This window comes from Larus michahellis, chromosome Z (assembly GCF_964199755.1).
Source record: "Larus michahellis chromosome Z, bLarMic1.1, whole genome shotgun sequence".
Classification (NCBI taxonomy): Eukaryota; Metazoa; Chordata; class Aves; order Charadriiformes; family Laridae; genus Larus; species Larus michahellis.
In genome coordinates this window covers 19,321,796-19,345,111 of record NC_133930.1, presented here as the reverse complement: position 1 = coordinate 19,345,111, position 23,316 = coordinate 19,321,796, and the positions used below count along the sequence as shown (strand labels likewise).

The window sequence follows — 23,316 nt, the reverse complement described above, 5'->3', positions numbered from 1 at the left end:
TGCATGTGTGTGATTATCTACATGTAGATGTACATTTGCATATATAAATTTTTAACTAAAGGGGAGGAAAGCAACTGGAGAGAAGTAATTGCTATGGTAAGAGGCAGAATTTTTAAAGTATTTTTTTAGCAGGCTGATCCTACAGCTGGATTGATTAGGGAAGCTTTCTCTTACCCGTCCATCCCCTCCCTTCAAATGATAATATGGATGTTCTGTTCCAGTCAGTGTCTCCCATATGCCCTCTTTGGAAAGAAAAACATGTATGTGGATTCCTATGGCTAGATTTTGCGCTTTCATGTTACACTGGAGTAATATGAGCTGCTCCTTGTACGCAGTGGGAATAACCTTTTGACAGGCAGTATGTCCATTCTCAGTGGAAATGTTTTTCCAAGTCTGGCCAGGGCTCCTTTGATCGTGCCACCTCAAATGCAGGGGTCATAGCTACTATGCAATGTAAGAACCACTGATGGTTGACCAGGGGAGAGATGATTTTGAGGAGGGCACATTTAAAATAAGCCAAATGTTGTGGGGTTTTTTGTTTTTATTTTTTTAGGACACCAGTAGTTTGTGTTGCAGTGGGAATGCTAAGCAGGGGCGTTGGGGGAAATTTTAAATTAAGCTGGACATGCTGGTACATTTGATGGTGGAAACAAGAAGTGGTGTAAATTTCAAATAGCTAAATTGCAGTGGCGAGCTTTGGGTTGAACATGCCAGAGCATGTTTTCAAAATGTTTTCCTGTTATAAGGGTATTTCAAGAATAGCAAAGGGAGTAATGGGATGATGAAACGATCCAGATGTTACAGTAAACTGTATATTTGGGGAATGCTAACACTTAACGAAGAAACAATTTTGCAGAATACTTGAATTAATTTGCAAGTCTGTCTGTGGTATGTGCTTTGGAAAGTCTCTCTACCCTGTTTGCTAGGAATAATTATTACTGATCATCAATAAGAACAAGAATTGTTTTAAATGCAAAGCCATTTTATAGACAGATTTATCGTCTGGTGTTACTATTTTTCTTGCTTGAAGGAGCTTTGTGACATTGGAAGAAAGTAAATATCTGTAAATAGGAAGTAAATATGTAAATATTAATTGACAAGAACCAAAAATCAGAGCTGGTTCTCCGCAGGCAGTTTGCTATTCCCACGAAATATGCGTGTGCTCCCTGTGTGCTGTTTAGGGGGCTCACAACCTCTCTGCTATGCAGCAGCAGTGTACCACTGGATCTTTGGAAAAAGCAACTAGTTCAGTCTTTGCAAATCCATGGTCAGAGACTGTGATGGTGTAATCTTTGTTTATTGGGTAGATTTCTGTGATTTATGTGTCCTTAACACGTTTGACTGTTACACAACTTTACTTCGTGTGAGTTCTTTAGTGAAAAGAATATAACATATCAGAGAAACAAATATTTAACAAATAATCTCCTTTGTGAGGAGAAGGCATAGAGTTGTTCTTTTTTCTTTTTTTTTTTTTTTTTCCTGTCTTAGGGATGTTACCTGTGACTACTGTGACTAATAGTTTGTCAAACTTTGTCTCCATATTGTATCTTTCCATGTCTCAGTGGCAACATTATTTTCTGTAAGTAAAAGAAAATAAACATTCCTGGTGTTGATTTTTTTCATGTGCTCCAGTTATCAAAATAAGCATGTTTTACACTGAGATATTTTAATTAATCATTTAATTTTCCACAGAAATTTTAATTAATGTTAATACAGCATTTAAACAGTTGAGTAAGCATTGATCTTCACTATAGTTTTTTTCTGGTTTTAACTGGTTGTTGTGAAACATGTACCTGCATACAATAAATACAGGTGGCATTTTTTTTTTTTTCAAGACTGCTAAGTTATACTTGGTTACTTTTTTATTCCCTCCTCATGGTGCATTAGAAGAAATTAGTGAGCCTTAGAGGCTTTAGGTGGGATATTCTTCTTTGAAGTTTAAGAATTGAGATTTTTCTTAGGCATACTTTTGTTTTTATTTTGATACAGTGAAAACTTGGGGTGAAATCTTACTTCATGCTCTCTTAACTCGTTTCAATCAACTAAGAGATTTTACATGGACAGTTTAAATTTTCAAGAATCATTACTTTTGCAGCAAGACAACAGAGTATATAAACATTGCTCACTTTAATGAATGTGGCTTACTGATTTGAGCATAACTTTGTTGCATATTGGAAGTGAATTTTTCAGAGATGGGCTACAAGGTGTGTGTGCGTGTGTGTGCGTGCGTGTGTGTGTCTGTTTTGTGTCGTCCCCCCCCCACCCCCTCCAGAGTCTCACTTTTGGTGCAGCCTAAACTTAAAAAAAATTAATAGAAGGACTAATAGTAAAATATTTGTTCCGGTCAGGTTCCCAGCAGGATGGTGTGTTATGCTGGCTGAATTCACATGGGTGCCTGAGGTAGGTGTATTACGAAGTGTTTGTCAGTTCTGAGAAGGAAAGCTTAGGAGCTGCTGGTTGCAGTGCCAGGTACTGCCATTGTAATGGCCAGAGATGCTCCCTCTCACTATGTCCTTCTAGAAAGAGGTGGCCCACCTGTGTTACTTAACTCTAGAGATGTGCAAGCAGTGAGATTTAGGACTTCTTGTTGGGCTTTGTGCTTGGCAGAGTCACTGTCACTTTATTTTTTTGAAGGAGATTTTGTTGACAGGTGGTTAACTAGGAAAGAAGGTGCTGCCACCTCCCTTTCCTCTGAGAGTAAGGAGAGAGAAATGGGAGTGGGGAGGAAACAGACTGTGGCAACTGGTGTGTGAGGCGTGGAGGCAGAGGAGTGGAGTAAGTGGTGAAAAGCAGGTGTGCAGCTGAGAGAGGGGCCTGATTTTTAAGAGTAAATTGAGACCAGCCTGTCCCTGCCAGCTCAAAGGCACCTTGCCTGCCCTGATAGCAGAGCTGGGACACTTTGCCAACGGGTGCTGGCTGTGCCACCATTCACAAGGCCCTAGGTCCATCACCCACACCCCAGCTGCAGTCAGTGCAGCTTCAGGTTCCTGCCCCTGCCCCTTGCTGCTTGTGTCTGTTCAGACCTTGAGGAAAATAAGGTGAGGGGGAGAGTGGGGCTGCTTGAGCTGACCTTGCATCAGAAGAGAAGCCTTTTTGATCCATGGCCTGATTCCCTTGTCAACGCACACCGCCCTCGCACCCAAATTTATGAGTGTTTTAAATCCTAGTTAGCTGGCTCAGCTGGGAATATAAACTATACCTCAGGTATTGTTTTAACTCAATCTGGCAATGTGCCCACCAGACAAATGAGGATACCGAATAGCTCTGGCAGTCTTCAGAGCTGTCTCACACTCTCCCAGAAGTGCAGGCAGATGCTTCACAATTCCCTTCCAGTTAATATGGGAGAAGGTTCTCTTCCCCCATTTACTGTAAAAACAAAGCAAAAAACCCAACCAGACCAACCTCATTGTGATACACCTCTAGAGATACTTTCACTGGTAAAGAAACAGTAGCTTGGGCAATTGCTACTCACCCTGTGACTAAGCTGATGCAGGTGCTTGCGTTTGAGCACTGGGCAAAACCGGCAATGAATCAACGTGCCTACAGTGGAGTGAGCAGTCTGTGAAAGTCTATTCAAATTAATAAACTTTTCAAGCTTTTTTGAGGACCCTCCCCAGTGTTGGTAGCTTTGCAACAGCACTCTCAACTTACAAACTGTATTTGTTGGAAAATGTCACTTAAGACTTGTGTAGATGAAAGATCAGAGAAGAGCTCTCTAGATATTGTGTTGCTTTCACAGGAAAACTGAGGCTGGAAGAGATCTTGTAAGGTCTGTAGTCCAACCTTGTGGTCAAAGCAGGGTCAGCTTAAGGTCTGACTAGGTTGCTCAAGGCTTTATAGCTTGGTTCTGGTCTTGAAGACCAAGTGGAAGAAACTATCAAAGATAAGGACTGCAGAGCCTCTCTGGGCACTGCTGGGCTGTTCCCGTGGGGAAAAAGTATTTTCTTACATCCAGTCTGAATCTCTTGGGCTTCAGTTTGTCCATTGTTTCTTGCCCGCACTCCATTTACAGCTGCAAGTATCTCTTCAGAAAGTTCCTAGGATGTTTATCTGGATATCTCAATTGCTTCAGATTGTCTCAAAGATTATTCTGTGTTTGTACTGCTGTGGTCTTGTTAGGTTTTATAAGTGAGATCCTGTTTAGCAGAGCGTACAACTCAGACTGCAGTGTGATTTTTGAGAATTGGCACATTCAGTATGCCTACATGCAGTATACGTACAAAATAAAGTTGAACAAATAGAAATTTTTACTGTTGGCAATATTGTTGTCTGAAACATAAGGAAAAAAATGTGATGCCTGATGCATTTGCATTAACAAATGCTTGTTCTGAAAGCAGGAAATCGGAGTGGCTTTGTAAGGAACAAAGGGAAATGGATTTTCTTTTAAAATATGCTGCTGCATTTAGGGCTCGGAGTTGAGAGACTGACTGATTTTAGTTTCACATATGAAACTTAAGGCATTGACAAAGACACTAAAAAGCCAACAGAACCAGAAGGCAGCAGCATATTAATATGCTATATTTCACATAGCAGGGCAGCTTGAAATTCATGTTAAAATAATTAGCTGTGTGAAAATAGATATCTTAATTATTTCTGTTCTCCAGGTAGATTTTTCCTTAATGACTGTCAAGTTGGTAAGTGGTATTTTTGAGTCCTGTTCATAGATTTCGTTTCCTTATGGCTTTTGATTAGTAAGTACATGCTGAACTATAGTCTACTCTATGCACAAGTTGCAGCTTAATTAAAATTGATTTAAAAACAGTTCAGGTAAGTAAGCACTAACCAGTGTGTGAAGATTCACTGAGTTAAGTTACGCTAACTTGCATCGTACATATATGTAATATATGGCAGTAATAAGAATCTACTTCTTTATTTATGTTTGCTTTTTGTGCATTATCTGAAAGGGCGTAAGTATCACTTGTTTGTGTGTAGCTCTGCATTGTCACTTCAGCTGTTTAGGGCCTACTATGTGTAAGGTACCTTACTTGTTTTATTTTTAAATCAGTAGAATCCTGCTTTTGAAAAGTGACGACATTATGTTCTCATCCTCTGCCTGGTCCAGATGCACTGGAGCTTTTGCTGTATTGCACAGGATCCACAATGATTGTTTTCTAAAGCCTGTGCCTTAGGTAGTTGTTTTTGTGAAGTGGTACAGTAGCATTCTTGATCTGCAGAGCTGCATATGAATAGCCAGTATTAAAAATCCAGCATCAAGGCTGCAAAACACTTTTAATACAGGACTTGACTAACAAAAAATACTGTTTATTGAACTGAGTTGCTTCTTTAATAGAGCAGAAAAATAGGAGTACCTGTAACAGGGATTACATGGGAAGTATAAACTGTGGGATGGTCTCTACCTTAATTGACCTACTTACTTATTTTTCCTCTGTTGTATGAACTACTTTCAAACTGGCAAACCACAGAATTGACTAAAAGAAATGTCACCTATTTTTTTGGCCCCTCCCTGCTCATACTTACTGTAAAGCAGCATTTGTTGCGTTTTTCATAAGCTTTCCATGCAACTTCTTAAATACCACTTTTTGTTCAGACAAAAGTGTTGCTCGTATGTGCTCAAAATACATGGTAATGCGATATGAGTGCCTACTGAAACTCAATATAGTGTTCTGAGATGGCGCTTTCCATTTTTCTCTTTGTAGGCATTGAAACCGTTCCTATAATCACAATGTTATCAGAAGGGAAATTTTGCTCAACTAATAATTGCTTTGCAGTTGAGACACCACCACAAGTATTTAGCTGCTGAAGTAATCTGTCGTAGAAATGAGCCTCCCTCCCTTGACTTGGCCCATACCTATGATCTCTTAGCTGCCATCATCACACAAATTCACAGGGAAAGGATCCACTCCCACTCATTAGCATGAAATCAAGCGCCAGATCTTGGAAAAAATCTGGTGGCAGACCAGCAGGCAGCCCAATGCGGGTGAGCCATCTCCACACAGCGCTTCGCAGGGCAGGCTGCCTGTTGATTCAATTGGAACGCCTCATCCCTGGGGTGTAGTGCTTGGTGATACCCAGCCTAGGGGCGATGAATACATGGATAACTATGCTTGAATCCACATTCCTGGAGAAGGGGTGCAGTCTGCTGGACAGCCAAAGATAGTCAGAGTTTTTAGCTACTGTTACTATGTAAGCATCCAGGAGTACTACAAATAGTTCCCAATTGAAAAATCAAACCAAATCCCTCCTCTGCTTTTCAGGGTGTGGCAGTCCTTTCAGTAGTCTGATTTGGAAGCCATAGCCTGCTAGTGTCTAAAATTGGCAATTGCAAAAGAAAAAAAAAAGAAGATATTTCCGCCCAAACAACAAACAAGCAACCCCCCCGGAAGGAATGTGTTGGTTTTGACGGGCCCCACATACATGTAGTGTGTGTTGATACTGAAAATGAAAACTTGGCCTTTACCATGCAGTACAGCTGAACATGGCATGATGTGACTGTAGGGTAAGCATAAGAGGGGAAAAGCAACATTTCAGTACTGACACACTTTCCTTTGGGTGTTTGGATGGAAACATTGGCTGAAGTGAATTAAGCACAATTTCCTCTGTTATTAAGCTATATAAAAATACAGAAAAAACAATTGGAACTTGCTGCAGTGTTCTAAAATCTCTTCCTACAGACTTATGAATTAAAGATTATGTAATAAATTATTTGAATATTGGCTCAGCTGGTAAAGAGAAAAAGTATAATCACTGATGATGTGTGAAAAGCCACTGAAATACTACAGGAGACATCATAATGTTGAACGTCCCTAAAACTTTTAGCTGCTCAGGTTTCTAAGCAAAACTTTGCACCCTGCTGGAAGTCCCAAGTTCCATGTGTTGAGAATGGGCAAAGTTGCATGCCCATTCACTCACGAGGTGGAGAATATCTGAGCCAATGAGTACGAAATGCTAAATCTGTCACATGATAAAGAGTGTAAAGTGGTTGAAAACTGCAGGATAGTTATGTCAGTATTTTTTTAGGGGAAAACATGGTTTGAAAAGTGTAAACTGAGATTGCTCCCTGTGACAAAACAGAAAAAAAAAATACTTCGCTCACTCATTTTTGAAATCTCATCTCTTGTCTGGGTTGGAAGGGGAGGATTCTGCAGTGTTCGTTACAACAGTATTTTTTCTTATCCATGGGCAATGGAGGAATCAAAATATAGGAAGTATGCTTTCTTTGCCAATATTTGTTTTCAGTATCAGTTTATAATGGCAAAAATTATGACATCAAATTCATTAAAAACAAATCCATGCAATCTGGTTTTTGTTTTCACTGTCCAAAGGTATCAGTGGTAAAGTCTGTTTTTAATAAGTAGCTAATGAGCCACCGAAATAGTTCTAGTTGCTCAGATTCTTTTTGGGAAGATTGATTAAATTCTTGTGTATACTACAGTAAAAAAGTAGATCTAACAGGAAACATTAAGAGCCAATCAGTCTTCCACTCATGAAAGTTCTTACACTGAAACTAATGAATATTGCAGAAATTCGGAATGCAGAATAGGACTGGTATGACTTTTCAAATATAGTTGGAATTTGTGGAATGGTAAGCATTAGCAATCTTGCTTGTTTTTTAACCCTACTGTGACTGGTAAAGTAATTTAAAATTTTGTGGAGTTCTTACTCTGCTGACCAGAGGTACAAAGTACACAGACCAAGCATATGGAGATGGTCTTACTCTGCTATAGAAGGATTAAGAGTTTCAAGTTAAGATCAAAAGTGTCCAATATATAAGATCAAAAGTGTCCAATATATGTAACACATCGTGCATCTTAATTTACCTTCAGCAAATACCACATATATAACATTGTCCTTCACTTTGCATGTTAGTGATGCAAAGGAGTTAAAAGTTTAGACTTTGTCTAAGCCACACGGTAGTGTTACTTCTTGTTAAAATAAGTCATCCACAATAAGCACTTAAGGGAAATTCAAAGCTATTACAGCAGATGGCCTGCCAAAAATCTTAAGTCATTTATGACAGTCTAATAATGTTAAATTCTTTGAACATGTGTAAAAATGGGGAACCTTGCAGGTGTAATTCCTGAAAATGTGGGCAGCACAGAATTCTATGAGAACACTGATAAATGAGTTGTATGCAGTTCTTTGTTATGTGCAGTTTCATTTAATGGAGTGTTTAATTGTTGATAGAAGTTCAGCATTTCCTCAAGGAAAGAATATGTTTTTGTTTACCCTTAATGAGATTCTGCGTGGCACCTGCAAGTTAACTTTTTCTTGTCACTGTTTTTGTCTAGTCAGGTATCTCCAAATTATTTTTAAGCAGAAAATTATGAAAAGGACTTCACTATTCTAAAATGCCACATATGATTTGCCTTTCTTTCCTAAATGAAACGTGCACGATCATGTAATAGTGCAGTACCATAAGCTGCTTGTGTAGACCTTTTCTGTTTATTTTTACTACAGTCGTTCTTTCACACAGCATGATTCTTTTGATCCATCTGAATCCACATCACTTTAAAATTATGGAGTGAAGTCCAAGTCACATGCGCGATACAGTTAAATTTTGCTAAAATATCTATACTTCTTCCCAATTTTCTATTCTGGTAGGTTTACTAAGGAAATTCTTAATTTCTTGCTTCAGTATTATTTCAACTGGAATCTGTGGTATCTGTGGTATATCAAGCTGTCCCTGAAGGATTTTATTCTGTGTTTATCTGACACATAAGAAAAATTTTTCTAGGAAATACCACTGAGTAGTATGGCTGACTGGAGTAGAAAATATGTTGCTATTAGGCTGGAATGTAAGGCTTAGCAGAAGAGAAAAGCAGTAGACAGCAGGAAGAAGAATCATGATACATTTGTCATTAAAATACTTGAGTGTGCCTGGAAGTCCAAGTAGGTTTTAATGTTTTTACAGTGGAATTCATATGTACGTTTAGTGCAAAAATATTTACCTGGTTTCATACTACTCAACACTGTGCTTATTGCTGTCAGTGTGATTTTTCTAATACATGAACATTTCCAAATCAATTTATGGTCTGTTGGAACTTTATCTTCATCTTATTTGTAGAAGATTGTTTTTTCTAGGATTTTTATTGGGATAGGACTTAACTGTTTTTACCATTTAAGGCTGCATAATGTCCCCAGCTGAAACATTTTCAAACATTTAGACTACAGCTTAATAGTTCGTTTTGATTCCTGTTTCTGGACAACAGTCAAATATGAGACTGCTAAGCTTGGTTGTGTCCCCTTACAATAAACTACTTTATGTTAGTTTCATTGTGCTAGATAGTCTTCACAATCATATTCTCATCGTTTTTGTTGCCTTTTAGAAGAAAGTTAGTACTGTAATTCGCATCTACTCATTTGTTTAGACCATGTTTCTATGCTGAAGGACTCTTCTTTTGAACTGCATATACGTTGAATCAGTCCCAAAACCAAATTCCAAGTCTCAACAAAATAATAAAAATGCGCCATATAATTATTTCTTCTCTTTACTTATGGAACTTAAAAGTCTTTCCGACTTTACACCATTGCAGTGGTTTGGATCACATTGGACTTCAGTGTTATTTCACTAGAAGTAATACATTAATAACAAGATGTTTCCCCCCTTCCTGCTAATATTCTTAGGTCTTTTTTTCAGCTCTTTGGCTGAATTTTACTCTCCAGGCTGACATTATCCTCAACTTTGTGAGGTTAGCTACATTTAAAAATAGGTTTAATAAAATTTGCTGACTTGTTTCTAAGAAAAAAGTTAAAAAAATAACCAAACTCACTGTTGCCACTTTAAAAATTCTGGAAATCACAGTTTGCCTCGTAAAAATCAAAGGCCTTTCACTGTTTTTTAGGAAAATGCATTTAGATTTGTGAACTTGATACAGGATATGTTCACTAGAATTTCTTATGTTTTGCTTCATCTTGAACTGTCTGCCTGCGTATTCTGTTCTTTTCCATCAAAATATCTGTGGGCTTAGAGAGTGTACTTAATTGCTTGAAAGATCTGAGGTTTTTTAGTTTCCTGTGGTTAAGGAACTTGGAAAATTTAACAGGAAAACAGTAGCTGTTAACAAATTTTCATGTTTGAGCAGTGTAGTTAATAGTGGCTGGAGAATTTCTGGTTCAGCATTCCACCTAACTGGATGAGGTTTGAGCAATGATCAGGATTATGCTTTTTTTATATGTTGCTCCATATTTTTCAGTTTGATTTCCTTGGCATTCATCAGTTGAGGATAGTGACCTGCCACAATTTACAGGCGTGTCAGCTGCAATGTTGCAGGAGACATAGGGACTCATAATCTATTTTGGGGACCAGAAATTTTACCTCTTGCCAGACAACTGCAAACAGTATATTTTTCTCATTTATATAGACTTTATAAACTGCTTGCATGAAAATGACTAGAAAACATTCTTTTGTAGTAATTACTTAAAATTCTAATCTTTCTGCTCTCGACCTGGAAGTGACTAGAGCCTTGGAAGATCTCCTCTTTTTTAAATTCCTTTGTTTCAGTATCTTTCCAGATGGTCCTCTCTACTTACTTTCTGCTCACCTATACAAGTCCAAGAAGATTGTATGTAGAGCTGATGCCCCACTACCAACTCTTATTCTATTGGGCTGTGGGGTTTGGGGCAGAGTTTATGCTTCTGGCTGCTCTGCAGAGGTAGTGTTTTGATTGACAGTAGTACGCCAGCACCTTGTTCTTGTCTCTGCTCTGCAAACCTACCAAGTGAAGGTTCATCTATGTGCACGATGATTCCACCTAGGTATGAGACAAGGATCTTGTGCAGCCCACTAGGTTGCATGCCTCTTAATTTCATCAATGTTTATGATAAGAAATTTGTTCTGAGATACTTCTTTTCTTCAAATGTTTCTCTTCCCCTACTTTTACAAATTGCTGTTTCTTCCTAATTAAGCGTTGATCTCTCTAAGGCATGATTTGTGATTGTGTGCTTTTGTATCAATAAACTTGCTAACATGAGCTTAAGAATTTCTTCCAAGGATGAGGAAACATGATCATTTACACATTTCTTCAAATATAGAGAACTATATTATTATTACTTGGGGAAGTAGGTGCTCTGGTGCTTTTTCAGTTACTGTGGTCTTTATTTGACACGGTTTAGTGCAGTTAGTTTCTTCTTAAATCCTACACTTCATAATTTTATTACCCAATAACATAAACTGTGCTGCATTCCTTAATCTTTCTGTAAAATAATATGATATATCCTGTGCCTTACTATATCTTTTCATTGTTATAAATTGCTTTAGAAAAATACTTTGGAGCTCTGAATGCTTCCTCTTCAGTGAAAAATTTCTGTGGCATGAGAAGAACTGTGTGCACCTCTTCTCATACTCTATACATTCCTTGTGCTTCAAAAATACTGATCTAATGATTTGTAGGTAATTGGCAGTTACTGGAGTTTCACTGTTAAAGTTGTTTCCTTATCATACCTTTGTATTACAAAATCCTAGCTTCCAGTTCTTTATTACAATTCTTTAATAATCTGTCAGTCCTTAGGGAAGTGAAGGCAAAAAATTAAAAATACTTTAAACAAAAAGGTTGAGTTAAAGCCAATGTTCTGCTTTTACAACAAATCATATGTCTTTGTCTCTAAAAGACAGCTACCTTCCATTTCTTAAGCCTGATTTTATTGTTGACTCACTCTGAATTATGCCACCAGCTCCAGATTGCTTATGTTTCTCTGATAGACTCTCATCATTATGGCAATTCTCTCTGGTCCTCAGTGAAATTTTCTCTCTAGCCAGCAAAAGGAGGAGTTTCCCAGCTTGGCAAGATTTATGCTGATCTAGAATAAATGATAAGATTTTTGTTCCAGTAACAAGCAGTGAGTCAGTTCTTCCCTGAGGTGTCTGCAGCCTCCTTAGAACAAGTATTAAAACTCTCACAGCTGTACAATAAAGCAGGTGAGGGACTGAGCACCCCAGAGCTGTGCTCAGTTATCAGAATTGCATGTTGAGTTTATTTCTGCTTGGATTTATGATCGTATTGCATCAACATAAGGTATATTCTTAAGTAACAACCTGTTGCTTTTTTAACTTAAGAGAGTTTTTATGGAATTATTGATTAATATTTTCTGAAAAAACAGACACCCAGAACATGGTTGGTGAAAACAGTAGCATTGGGAAAGGAATGGCACAGGAAGGTTTCAGGCTGAGAGCTTTTACTCCCTTTAAAAGTGTGTGTTTGCTAGAGCTACCTGGATGCTGCACCTACTTAAAGGAGAAAAATGTGCATCCCCTCAAAACACTTTCAACAGCTCTGAGACTAAAAGCCGATCTTTCCCACAAAAAAAAAAAAATAAAGTTCTGGCATGGTGATAGCTTCCTGTGGTTTGAAGTGTTTCATGCCCCTTAACTGATAAAGAGTGGTTGTAGTTTCACCAGGAGAAACCTGTTGGTTTGCGCTGCCTGCGCTGCAGAGAGGCCATGAGTAGGCATAGCGGTATGGCAGGCTGTTTTAAGAGCAAAGTTACAATAATCTGTGTTTTCACAAAAAGTAAAGCCGGTTTTTGCTAGCTCCCATATTCCCTCCAAAAAGTTAAAATTCAGCTGTGGCTTTTCAAAGGCAGCTTAACCTCTATGTCCAGAATGTGTCTACAAAATATTCTTTACTTTTTCTCTTTTTTTTTTCCCCCCCATCTAACTCAAGTAGATGAATAGGTGTTGGTCAATATTTATTAAAAAAAATTCTTTCTTCAACAGATAAGTGTGGTGGTTGTGTGGGGTTTTGTGTTCTATTTAGTTTGTTTGTTTTTGTTGGCTTACTTTATTTTAACAGTGCAAGCATATGAAAACAGCTCATATCCGCAGTTGACCCATTGCTCTGTATGATCTGTTCCCTTCCCTGTCAACTGAGAATCCCCATCTCCAATTGTGTTGTGTTCCCCAAATATTCAAGCACTAGAAGCAGAGCACCTGTTGGGTGTCTCTTCCAGACAGTTTAAAGGCTGCGTAATTCTTGATCCCTGTGTGCTCAGCAGTGACAATTTTGACAGTTCTGATTTTACAGTGCTAGATAAACAAAATAGCCAATAAAGTCACCAGATTGGTGACAGCTGAGAAACTCGGTGGTAGATGTACATATACAGCCAGAAAAACAAAGCCAAACTTGCAAGTGGAGAGAGAAGAAACATAAAAGCCTGTGTTGGAGCATGAGATGTTTTCAATGGCTGAAGTTTCTCAAACCTAATTCATTTGATTGAGGCAAAAACTGTTTTACATTCAAAGAGGTTTTCATTCATTAAAATTTGAAGAATTTTAATGGTACTTGAGATTTGTATGCCTTCCTCTAATTGTGTATTTTGGATTAATGTTTTTGTGTGGGTTGGTCTTACATTTCGTCCCACAGTAGTAATGTGCTGTGCTAGCCAAGTAAAACTTTTGTGCTGTATAAGGGGGGAAGAGAAGTTCCTGTATATATTACTACATATTTCCTATTCCCTAGGTCTTTTGGTCAAAATAGATATGCTCTTAGAGGTTCTTATTTTTGTAAGTATAGCATACTGGGAAAGTAAAATGATAAGGGCACGCAGGAGCAAAATCATTCATAGGGAGCCTAATGAGTAAGAGATGCCCATAGCCTGGAACAGTATATAATCCTTCAGGTTCAACGCTGGAGATTGATAACACCATGAACTGGTAATAGAGCACACCCGTTAGATCTCCTGTTTGCATCTCTGCCAGTGCTAGTGTAATTCTTACTCTATTTTGTAGTGTTGAAAGGCAGTCTAGTCTTCAGTGTTCCAAGCAGAAGAATTCTTTGGCCAGAAGACTTGCACTGCCTGCAAAATCCAGCTATCCTTGTTCTTCTGTCCATCTCCTCCTTTTATCTAAATCCTCCCGTTATTTCTTGTTAGACAGTGTGTATACTAGTAATGCTTTTCGCCATTATAGTTAAATGTTAACTGCATAGACTGTTTCTATTAGTAACCTTTTTTTGCATCAGTCTCTACTGGTAGCTTCTTTCCCTTTCCTCCTGATAATTTTAGAGCAACCAAATGTTCATTGCTTTGCTACCTGCTTGGGTGGGTAATGCCTAAATTTGCTATGGTGTGTTTCTTGTATTGTATGAGCAAAGGGAGAATTATTAGCTAGGATCACTGAGCTGGTAGGTTTAAAAGTGACGGTTGAAACTGTACTTTCCTTTTTAATGTACCATCACACTATCATAATCCTGTTTAATTTCCCTCTATGGTATTTTGCAAAATAATTCTAAAACTGTTTTAAGGTTTTCCTTTCTCAAGGGGTTCTTCTATCCTGTTTGATTTTTATTTTTTTTTTGGTATGTATTTTACTTTGACTGATACCCACAGTCTCTTTGTACTTACTGTTCTAACTCAGCTATGAACATGTTCAGTAAGACCAGACTTTATAGAAAATAGTCTGGTCTGCTGTCCTTGGAGATTTCTCCTCTTTTCTCTCAGATTTGATGGTAAATGTTAGTTCTGAAATCTTTCATAAGAAAGAACAAGACATATCCTGGGGCTTAATCTCAGAGGAAACATTGCCTTAAGTAAATATTACGTATTTCTTCTTTTTTCCTCAGAACACACTTGGAGTTTCTCTAGGTTCCTTTGCTTTTTGATAGTCAGACGTGCATGCAGCCCAGGAGCTATTTTCTTTTAGTTACAATTGTAATGCCCAACAACTTTGAAAGCGTGGGCTGAAGCTGGGTGGAGAAATTCTCTGGAGTTTGTCTGCTTCTGCAATGCTACTGATACAGTGCGTGGAAGAATTCAGATCCTGTTACTTATTGCAGGGATGTATTAACTGGTATCACCTGAATCCCCCTTGAGATCTTCTGGCTATCAGTGCATGAGGGCACACTCCTTTCTTTGTCACACCTGGCCATTCCTTGTGCTTTTTCCAACTATGTTTCAAATTAATTTGTTTGTATTTATTTTAACTGAAAATTTTTGAAACCCTTTTTGCTATATATAAATCCTACTGTAGCTTGCAGAAATCTCACTTCACACTTGGTGATGGGTTTTACTCACCTAGGGTACTTGAATTTGCCTAGCACTTTCAGTGTAGGACTACAACAGTAGCTTTTCTTTTTCTTTTCTGTTTTAATGTATGGAATGCAATGCAAGTCTTCATTTACCTTCCTCTTCATCTAGAGTACATCTGGGTATATTTCAGGTGCAAACAGATATACACTAGATGAAGGTAAAAGATGACTTGCATTGCACCTGAAGCATTTATCTAATTTTGTTTCTTTGAAGTTCTTTGACCCATTTGGGCACGGAGTTTGGATATACCACTGTACTGTTTCCATAAATCCTCTTTTTCATATTACAGAAGTAATTCTGTGTGTGCCATGAGTATGGATGCCCAGGGTCTTGTGTGCCAAATAGTTTTCAGGGACAAGAAAGAAACAAAGTGTGCTGTTGCATTTAGATGACATGTCAACTTTAATTAGAAAAATCAAAGAACGCCAAGTGGTCTATATGCTTTTTTTTCTGGTTTTGTGGTCCCATGTGAGCTTATAGAACACAGTAATTATTCATGCTATGCTGAACAATAGGAAAGTTTTCTGTAACCCACCTTGTAACACACATGAATCATGGAAAAGCTTTTTATGATTTGTCTCAGAAACTGTAAAGGGATAACTTTTAACAAGCCTGAAAGCTCTAAGATTGGTGGGGTTTGTTTTGTTTTGATTTTTTTTGCGGGGTGGTGGTGGTGTGGATATTAAAAAAAAAAAATTAAAAAAATCTCTATATCTCATTGTTACTAGAAATTAAAAGTGACAGGAGGTGCCACATCCTTTTGCATATTTCAGTGGTGCTGCTGCAGCCTATTTTCTTCATATTTTCAATGATTCTTTGGGCTTTTTTAGTATGGTTGTGTTTGTGCCTTTGTCTCTTGCTGTTAAATGTGAATGGACTGATGGGTTGAAAGAGACAAGTTGCTCTTGTGCAGCAAAACAAATAGAAAGCGAACTGTCAGAGAGGAAGCAACTTGAGCAATAATTCTACACTTGATGAAACCTAGAAATCTGACAATCCCCTTGGATCTTTATTTGACACTGCATTGAAGTGAGTGATTGCCTTCTCCTGTTCAGAGTAGCACCCGTGCATATGTTTTAACTGTTTTGCTGACTCAGCATTGGTTTATCATAGCCATGTGCTATTTTATTTTGTGTAGGCATTTAAGTCATACTACTGCACTGAAATCTGAGTACATCCAGAACTTGATATTGTTTTTCTTCATAATTTCTTCAAGCACAGTGTGAATGGAGAGTCATAATTTGGTTTTGCTCTTCTTTCACTTACAGGGAGTGTGCAAGAGATTAAGGACAGAGAGGGTAATTTTCCATTTTGGACATGAGGTTTTTTGATATGCTTTGGATGATACTAGGGAAAGGACTTCTGTTGCCATACCTCTTCTTCCAGGGAAGTTATGTTTTTGACTGCATTTATTGCATTTTTGTGGTTCCTAAAGCCCTGAACTTCTGGGTGAAGCCTGCACCCCAGAGCATTCTCTTTGATATCAGATAAAACAAATAATCTCCTGTCTTCTGGCCAATTGCTGTACAAAGAAAGATAATGTCCTTCATCCTTGTGCAATGTGGCAGCCAGCAGCTTGACCATCAAAAACTGAGTTGAAAACTGTTTTATCCTTGAGATAGTGAAGACTTTACTTTCTTGAGAAATCCTAAAGTTTTTCTGGATTTTGGACAGGATTCAACCCTCTGTGATTGTATTATTGTCATTCAAAGGAAGAATGCATCATGACCGTGAATTCTTTTGAAGTGATATGCTTTGAACAGCAGTGTCATATCTGGCTTGTCAGAAGTCAGCCAGTTCTTTCTTCTTGACCTTATTTCCTCCAGGCCTTCTCCTCTGGTAGTGGAGAAAGATGTTGAAAGATGTTGAAGAATATGTTCAAATATGTTGAAGAATGAATAGGACCGGTAATTTGTCTGGTTTTGGTACTTGAGACTCTGTCCTATGCCTTGTTCAGTGTAGTTGATCATGCACTGGTGGAGTTCACAGTCCTGACGGATATGGGATAGGCGAAGAGTAAAGTCAGGACCCTGAGTTTTAGGAAAGCGAACTTCTAGCTCTTCAAGGAGTTAGTCGCTAGGACCCCTTGGGAAACTGCCTTCAGGGACAAGGGAGCAGAGCAGAGCTGACAAATCCTTAAGGATGCTTTCCATAGAGTGCAAGAGCTCTCAATCCCCACCTGTAAGAAATCAGGAAAGGAGGGCAAGAACCGACATGGCTGAGTTGAGACCTGCTGGTCAAACTAAAGGGCAAGAAGGAAATGCACAGGCAGTGGAAGCAGGGACAGGTGTCCTGGGAAGGGTATAGGGATGCTGCCTGGTTGTGTAGGAATGGGTCAGGAAGGTCAAGGTGCAGCTGGAGCTCAGCTTGGCAAGGGACGCAAAAAATAATAAGAAGGGTCAGGAGAAGGCTGAGGCACTCAACAACTTTTTTGCCTCAGTCTTCACTGGCAACCTCTCTTCCCACAACACTCAAATGGATGGACCACAAGCCAGGGACTGGGGGAGCAAAGTCCCTCCCACTGCAAGAGAAGATCAGGTTTGTGAGCACCTGAGGAACCTGAACATACAGAAGTCTATGGGACCTGATGAGGTGCATCCCAGAGCCCTGAAGGAATTAGCTAATGTAGTCACCAAGCCACTCTCCATGGTATTTGAAAAGTCATGGCAGTCAGGTGAAGTCTCCGGTAACTGGAAAAAGAGAAACATCGCACCCATTTTTAAAAAGGGTGGAAGGGAGGACCCTGGGACATACTGACCTGTAAGTCTCACCTATATGCCTAGGAATATCATGGAACAGAACCTCCTAGAAGCTATGCTAAGATACATGGAAGACGGGGAGGTGATCCGAGACAGCCAGCATGTCTTCACCAAGGGCAAGTCCTGCCTGACCAACCTCCTGGCCTTCTGTGGTGGAGTGACTACATCAGTGGACAAGGGAAGAGCTACAGTTGTCGTCTATCTGGACTTCTGTAAGGCCTTTGACAGTGCCCCCCACAACATCCTTCTCTGTAAATTGGAGAGATATGGATTTGATGGGTGGGTGGTTTGGTGGGTGAGGAATTGGTTGGATGATTGCATCCAGAGTGTAGTGGTCAACAGCTCAATGTCCAGATGGAGAACGGTGATGTGTTGTCCCTCAGGGGTCCATATTGGGACCGATACTGTTCAGTATCTTCATCAATGACATAGTGTGATTGAGTGCACCCTAAGCAAGTTTGCAGATGATACCAAGCTGAATGGTGCAGCTGACCCACCTGATGGACAGGATGCCGTCCAGAGGAACCTGGATAGGCTGAAGAAGTGGACCCGTGAGGTTCAACAAGGCCAAGTGCAGGGTACTGCACCTGGGTCAGGGCAAGCCCCAGTATCAATACAGGCTGGGGTATGAAGGGCTTGAGAGTAGCCCTGCGGAGAAGGACTTGGGGGTACTGGTGAATGAAAAGCTGGACATGACCCAGCAATGTGTGCTTGCAGCCCAGAAGGCCAACTGCATCCTGAGCTGCATCAAAAGAAGCATGGCCAGGAGATCGAGAGAGGTGATTCTACTGTACCTGGAGTACTGTGTCCAGCTCTGGAGCCCTGAGCACAAGAAAGACATGGGCCTGTTGGAATGTGTCCAGAGAAGAGACACAAAGATGATCAGAGGGATAGAACACCTCTCCTGTGAGGACAGGCTGAGAGAGTTGGCATTGTTCAGCCTGGAGAAGAGAAGGCTCCAGGGAGACCTTATTGCAGGTATTCAATACTTAAAGGGGGCCTACAGGAGAGGTGCGGACAAGCTTTGTAGCAGGGCCTGTTGCAACAGTACAAGGAATAACGGTTTTAAACTAAAGGGAGGTAGATTCACACTAGATATAAGGAAGAAATTTTTTTATGCTGTGGGTGGTGAGACACTGAAACAGGTTGCCCAGGGAGGTGATAGATGCCTCATGCCTGGAAACACTCAAGGTCAGGTTGGACGGGGCTCTGAGCAACCTATCTAGTGTAAGGTATCCCTGCTTATTGCAGAGGAGGTTAGACAAGATGACCTTTAAAGGTCCCTTCCAACCAAAACTATTCTATGATTCTGTAGTTCAGCTGGTGACCACACAGGGGTGTTGAAAGTCACTTCAGGTGTGATTGACCCTTTTGAGACTCTAGAACTGGCCCCTCTGAAATACTGAGAAGTTTTTGATATGGGCTGGTGAATAATTTCAGCCAATAAATCCAAATGTATTTCTTTTCTCAGTAGTCTGAAGGGAGCATTTGAGGTTCCTGCTCCAAACAACATGTTGCTATTACAGTGTCCTGTAACATCTTTGTAAGGTAGGACATCACCAGGACTCTGCTCTGTAAAACTGCCTCAATTCATTAAGAATTTATTTTCCTCTGTCCTGTTTTACATTATCCTGTCTTTAATGCCATATACTTGTCTGTCTTCCTGCAGCAGAGGCTGATTTAAAGTTGAAGACACGTAGGTGTGCTGGAGACATGGAGGAAGAGTGCTTTTGGGTTCAGCCAGTGGGCTGATCCCACACTCATGAAATTTATCCAGGTTTAACAAGGTGATTTGTCCTGTGGGGGGAGTGGTGCAGTAGGTTAGCAGGCCTTGAACTGGGGTCCCTCTGTTGGAGTTTGCATTCTTAGTCTGTATTGGGGATGGAGGACTTGAGGGGGTCACTGTTTAATGAGGTTGTGGACTGACAAAGAAGGTGACTGGTCATGATTTTAGTATTTTCCTCTGCGCTGAACATCACTTCAGGATGACAGTGGCTATGGGAGTATTCACTCGTCTCTGTTGGTAGCCACAAAATGAATACCAATCTGTTAGGATTTGTCCTCATTACCTTATTACTGTTGTCATATAGATGAAGGTGAAGCTTATCAATCTGATGTTTTGAAAACATGAGAGCAGTGTCACTAGTTATGTGTCTTAAAATTGGTAGTTTTTACCTCTTCCTCCCTTCTTTTGTAGTGCCTGTGCAGCCGTATGGAAACTGAAGAGGCTACAGCTTTAGCTCACACTATCAAATGCATAGATTCTTTTACAGAATCACAGAATGATAGGGGTTGGAAGGGACCCCTGGAGATTATCTAGTCCAACCCCCCTGCCGGAGCAGGTTCACCTATTGTACTAATTTAGCATTAAAGTATTCATACAGTTAAAAATTAGTGTATTTATTCCTTTTTTTCTCCTCTGTCCTAGTTGTGTGTAATGTCATTCAGGTGCCTTGAGTATTTAATTATTTGCATTCAGTTATTCTGCTGCTGTCCCCAGTTGTTTCCTATTGTTAGTATAACAACTGTCTACCTTGGTTTTTTTCCCCCACCTTTCACATTACCTCTTCAAGGTTTGTGATTTCTTTGTGCTTCTGTGATCTCATACAACATCAGAGCTATGGAGCCTGCTAAGTGTAAATTTGACTTTTTTTAATAATCTCCTTGTATTTTCATCAACAGCTTCAGATGATTAACCAGTCCTCTGGATATAAGTGTGTACTGGTACTAGAGGTCTGTTTGTTCAAAGATACCTTAATTGAAAAATAAAATGTAAAGGGAGACCATACCCATAAGTATAAGCAAGAGGGGGAAGGGAGCAGAGCTATGGTTGAGCTTTCAGCCTTCGTTCTGGATTTCAAGAGCTCTGAATACTTCGTTTGTTAGCATTAATGTTGCACTAACTTTGGGTATTTTTGCATGAGAGTGTGTGTGTTTAATCAACTAAGCATGAAATCTCTTGCTTCTGTTTGTCCCTATTAAATAGTGGCAACAAAAGAAACAGACAGGAGATGGGTCCAGAACAAAGCAGAAATAATGGAGTATTTCACCCCAAAAAGGAGAGTGAAACGAGAAGTACAATGAATAGGCAAAGACAGACTCAATGGCTGGAGGCAGTGTAATGTGTTGGAGAGAGTAGTAATTCAGAGACGATTGCTGCCCAGAGCTTCCATCTGTGATCTCTGGGTGGCATATATATCAGAAATGTTTGTCCACCCCTGCTACGGACACAATATTCAATGCTTTTCCCAGAAAAAATTTCTGTAGAGCTTTAAAGGGACACTGTCTAGGACTGTCAGCTCAAATACTGATCCACCTAAAATCATCTGGTTGGGATAGAAATCCCTAAGCAGGAGTAGGAACTGGCTAACTTCTTCCCTTAGCTCTTGTGTGTGATGATACATGCCCATACAGCATGAATGCACACATACAAGTAAAATGAAAGTAACAGTGATGCTGAATATTGCATAGTTTTCTGCAGGCTGCAGCATATAATTACTCCCTGTTTCCTGGATAAATACATGCTTTTTTCCAAAACTGGCCAAATACATACATTTTTTTCAAGATACCACATTACTTTATTTTCGGTACCTTAAAAGATACTTGTTCATTTAAAAAAAAAAAAAATTAATAAATTAACTCTCAACTCTACCTGCCTGCCTCTCAGAATGGTTTGGGTTGGAAGGGACCTTAAAGACCATCCACTTCCAACCCGCCTGCCATGGGCAGGGACACCTCCCACTAGACCAGGTTGCTCAAAGCCCCATCCAACCTGGCCTTGAACACTTCCAGGGATGGGGCATCCACAATTCTCTGGGCAACCTGTTCCAGTGCCTCACCACCCTCACAGTAAAGAATTTGTTCCTGATATCCAATCTAAATCTTCCCTCTTTCAGTTTGAAACCGTTACCCCTCATCCTATCAATACACTCCCTGATAAAGAGTCCCTCCCCATCTCTCCTGTAGGCTTCCTTTAGGTACTGGAAGGCTGCTGTAAGGTCTCCCCAGAGCCTTCTCTTCTCCAGGCTGAACAACCCCAACTCTCTCAGCCTGTCCTCACAGGAGACGTGCTCCAGCCCTCTGATCATTTTTGTAGCCCTCCACTGGACATATTCCAACAAGTCCATGTCCTTCTTGTTCTGAGGGCTTCAGAGCTGGACGCAGTACTCCAGGTGGGGTCTCACCAGAGCAGAGTAGAGGTGCAGACTCACGTCCCTTGACCTGCTGGCTTCCAGGAGGATCTGCTCCATGATCTTGGTGGGCACAGAGATGAGACTGACTGGTCTGTAGTTTCCTGGGTCTTCCTTTTTTCCCTTTTTTAAAAGTGGGGGTTATGTTTCCCCTTTTCCGGTCAGCAGGAACTTCACTGGAGTGCCACAACTTCTCAAAAGTGATGGGTAGTGGCTTAGCAACTTGATCCATCAGTTCCCTCAGGACCTGCGGATGTGTCTCATGAGGTCCCATGGATCTGTGTACCTTCAGGTCTCAAACCTCGTCTTCTGCAATGGGTGGTTCTTCATTTTCTCAGTCCCTGCCTTTGGCTTCTGTGACTTGGGCGGTTTGGCTAGAGCCCTTGCTGGTGAAGACTGAGGCAAAAAAGTCATCGAGCACCTTAGCCTTCTCCATATCCTGGCTGACCAGGTCTCCTGTTTTCTTCTGGAGAGGGCGCACGTATTCCCTAGTCTTCTTTTATCACTGACGTACCTGTAGAAGCTTTTTTTGTTGCCCTTGACGTCACTGGTCAGATTTCATTCTATCAGGGCTTTAGCTTTCCTAACCTGATCCCTGGCTGCCTGGATAATTTCTCTGTATTCTTCCCAGGCTACCTGTCCTTGCTTCCACCCTCTGTAGTCTTTCTTTTGTGTTTTGAGTTTGTCCAGGAGCAACTTGTTCATCCATGTAGGCCTCATGGCATTTTTGCCTGACTTCCTGTTTGTTGGGATGCATCACTCCTGAGCTTGGAGGACGTGATCCTTGAATATTAGTCAGCTTTTCTTCTCCTCATTCAATGTCTGTAAAGAGTTTTGAGTGTGATGTTCTCAAAAATCATGAAAACTGACTTTGTTTGACATGTTTCTCCTTTTAAAGTAAGGACTTATGCCGATAGGAGGAAAGGGCTCCAAAAAATGTTGTTCTCTTTTTATTGCTAGCAGTGGGTCTGAAATACACGCCCGTATGCCGAACAACTTTTCAATGACTATGCCAGCTGCTCTGCTTGATCCTATATTTGTGGTAGTCAAATGTTTTCTTTCTGTCCTCTCCACCACTCCCTCTGAGTGGCCTCATTTGGGTTCAGAATTTGTTTTATAATGCCTAAAAGGCAGTCTTTTATGGGACAGTCACTCATTGAGCAAATCAGGTGTGGGAATTGATGAAAGTGACTTCGAGGTCCATATCTGACAACTGTTTCAAGACCAGTCAGGCTGTTAATTAAATTTCTCTTATGCCCTTTAGGTTGTCCAAATGGAGTGGAAAGTACGCTGGTTTTGGAAAGGACTGAGTGCTAGTTGTGAATTGAGTAACTCTCAATTGTTCTGGTATATTTGTGTTTTGGATTTCAGGAATGGCTTCTTTA

At 40.1% G+C, this 23,316-nt stretch overlaps 1 protein-coding gene across 4 annotated transcripts in view; it reads left to right on the top strand.

Moving 5' to 3' along the window:
* The window catches only part of ARL15 (ARF like GTPase 15), a 231,022-nt gene that overhangs the window by 58,683 nt on the left and 149,023 nt on the right, over positions 1–23,316 (top strand). The window contains exon 2 of one of the 4 annotated variants that reach the window (XM_074570158.1): positions 2,349–2,400. The exons of the other annotated variants lie outside the window; for them this stretch is intronic. Coding sequence (XP_074426259.1) covers positions 2,371–2,400 — 30 coding nt within the window. The 5' untranslated portion in view covers positions 2,349–2,370. The remainder of the gene's footprint in view (positions 1–2,348; positions 2,401–23,316) is intronic. 4 annotated transcript variants of the gene reach the window in all.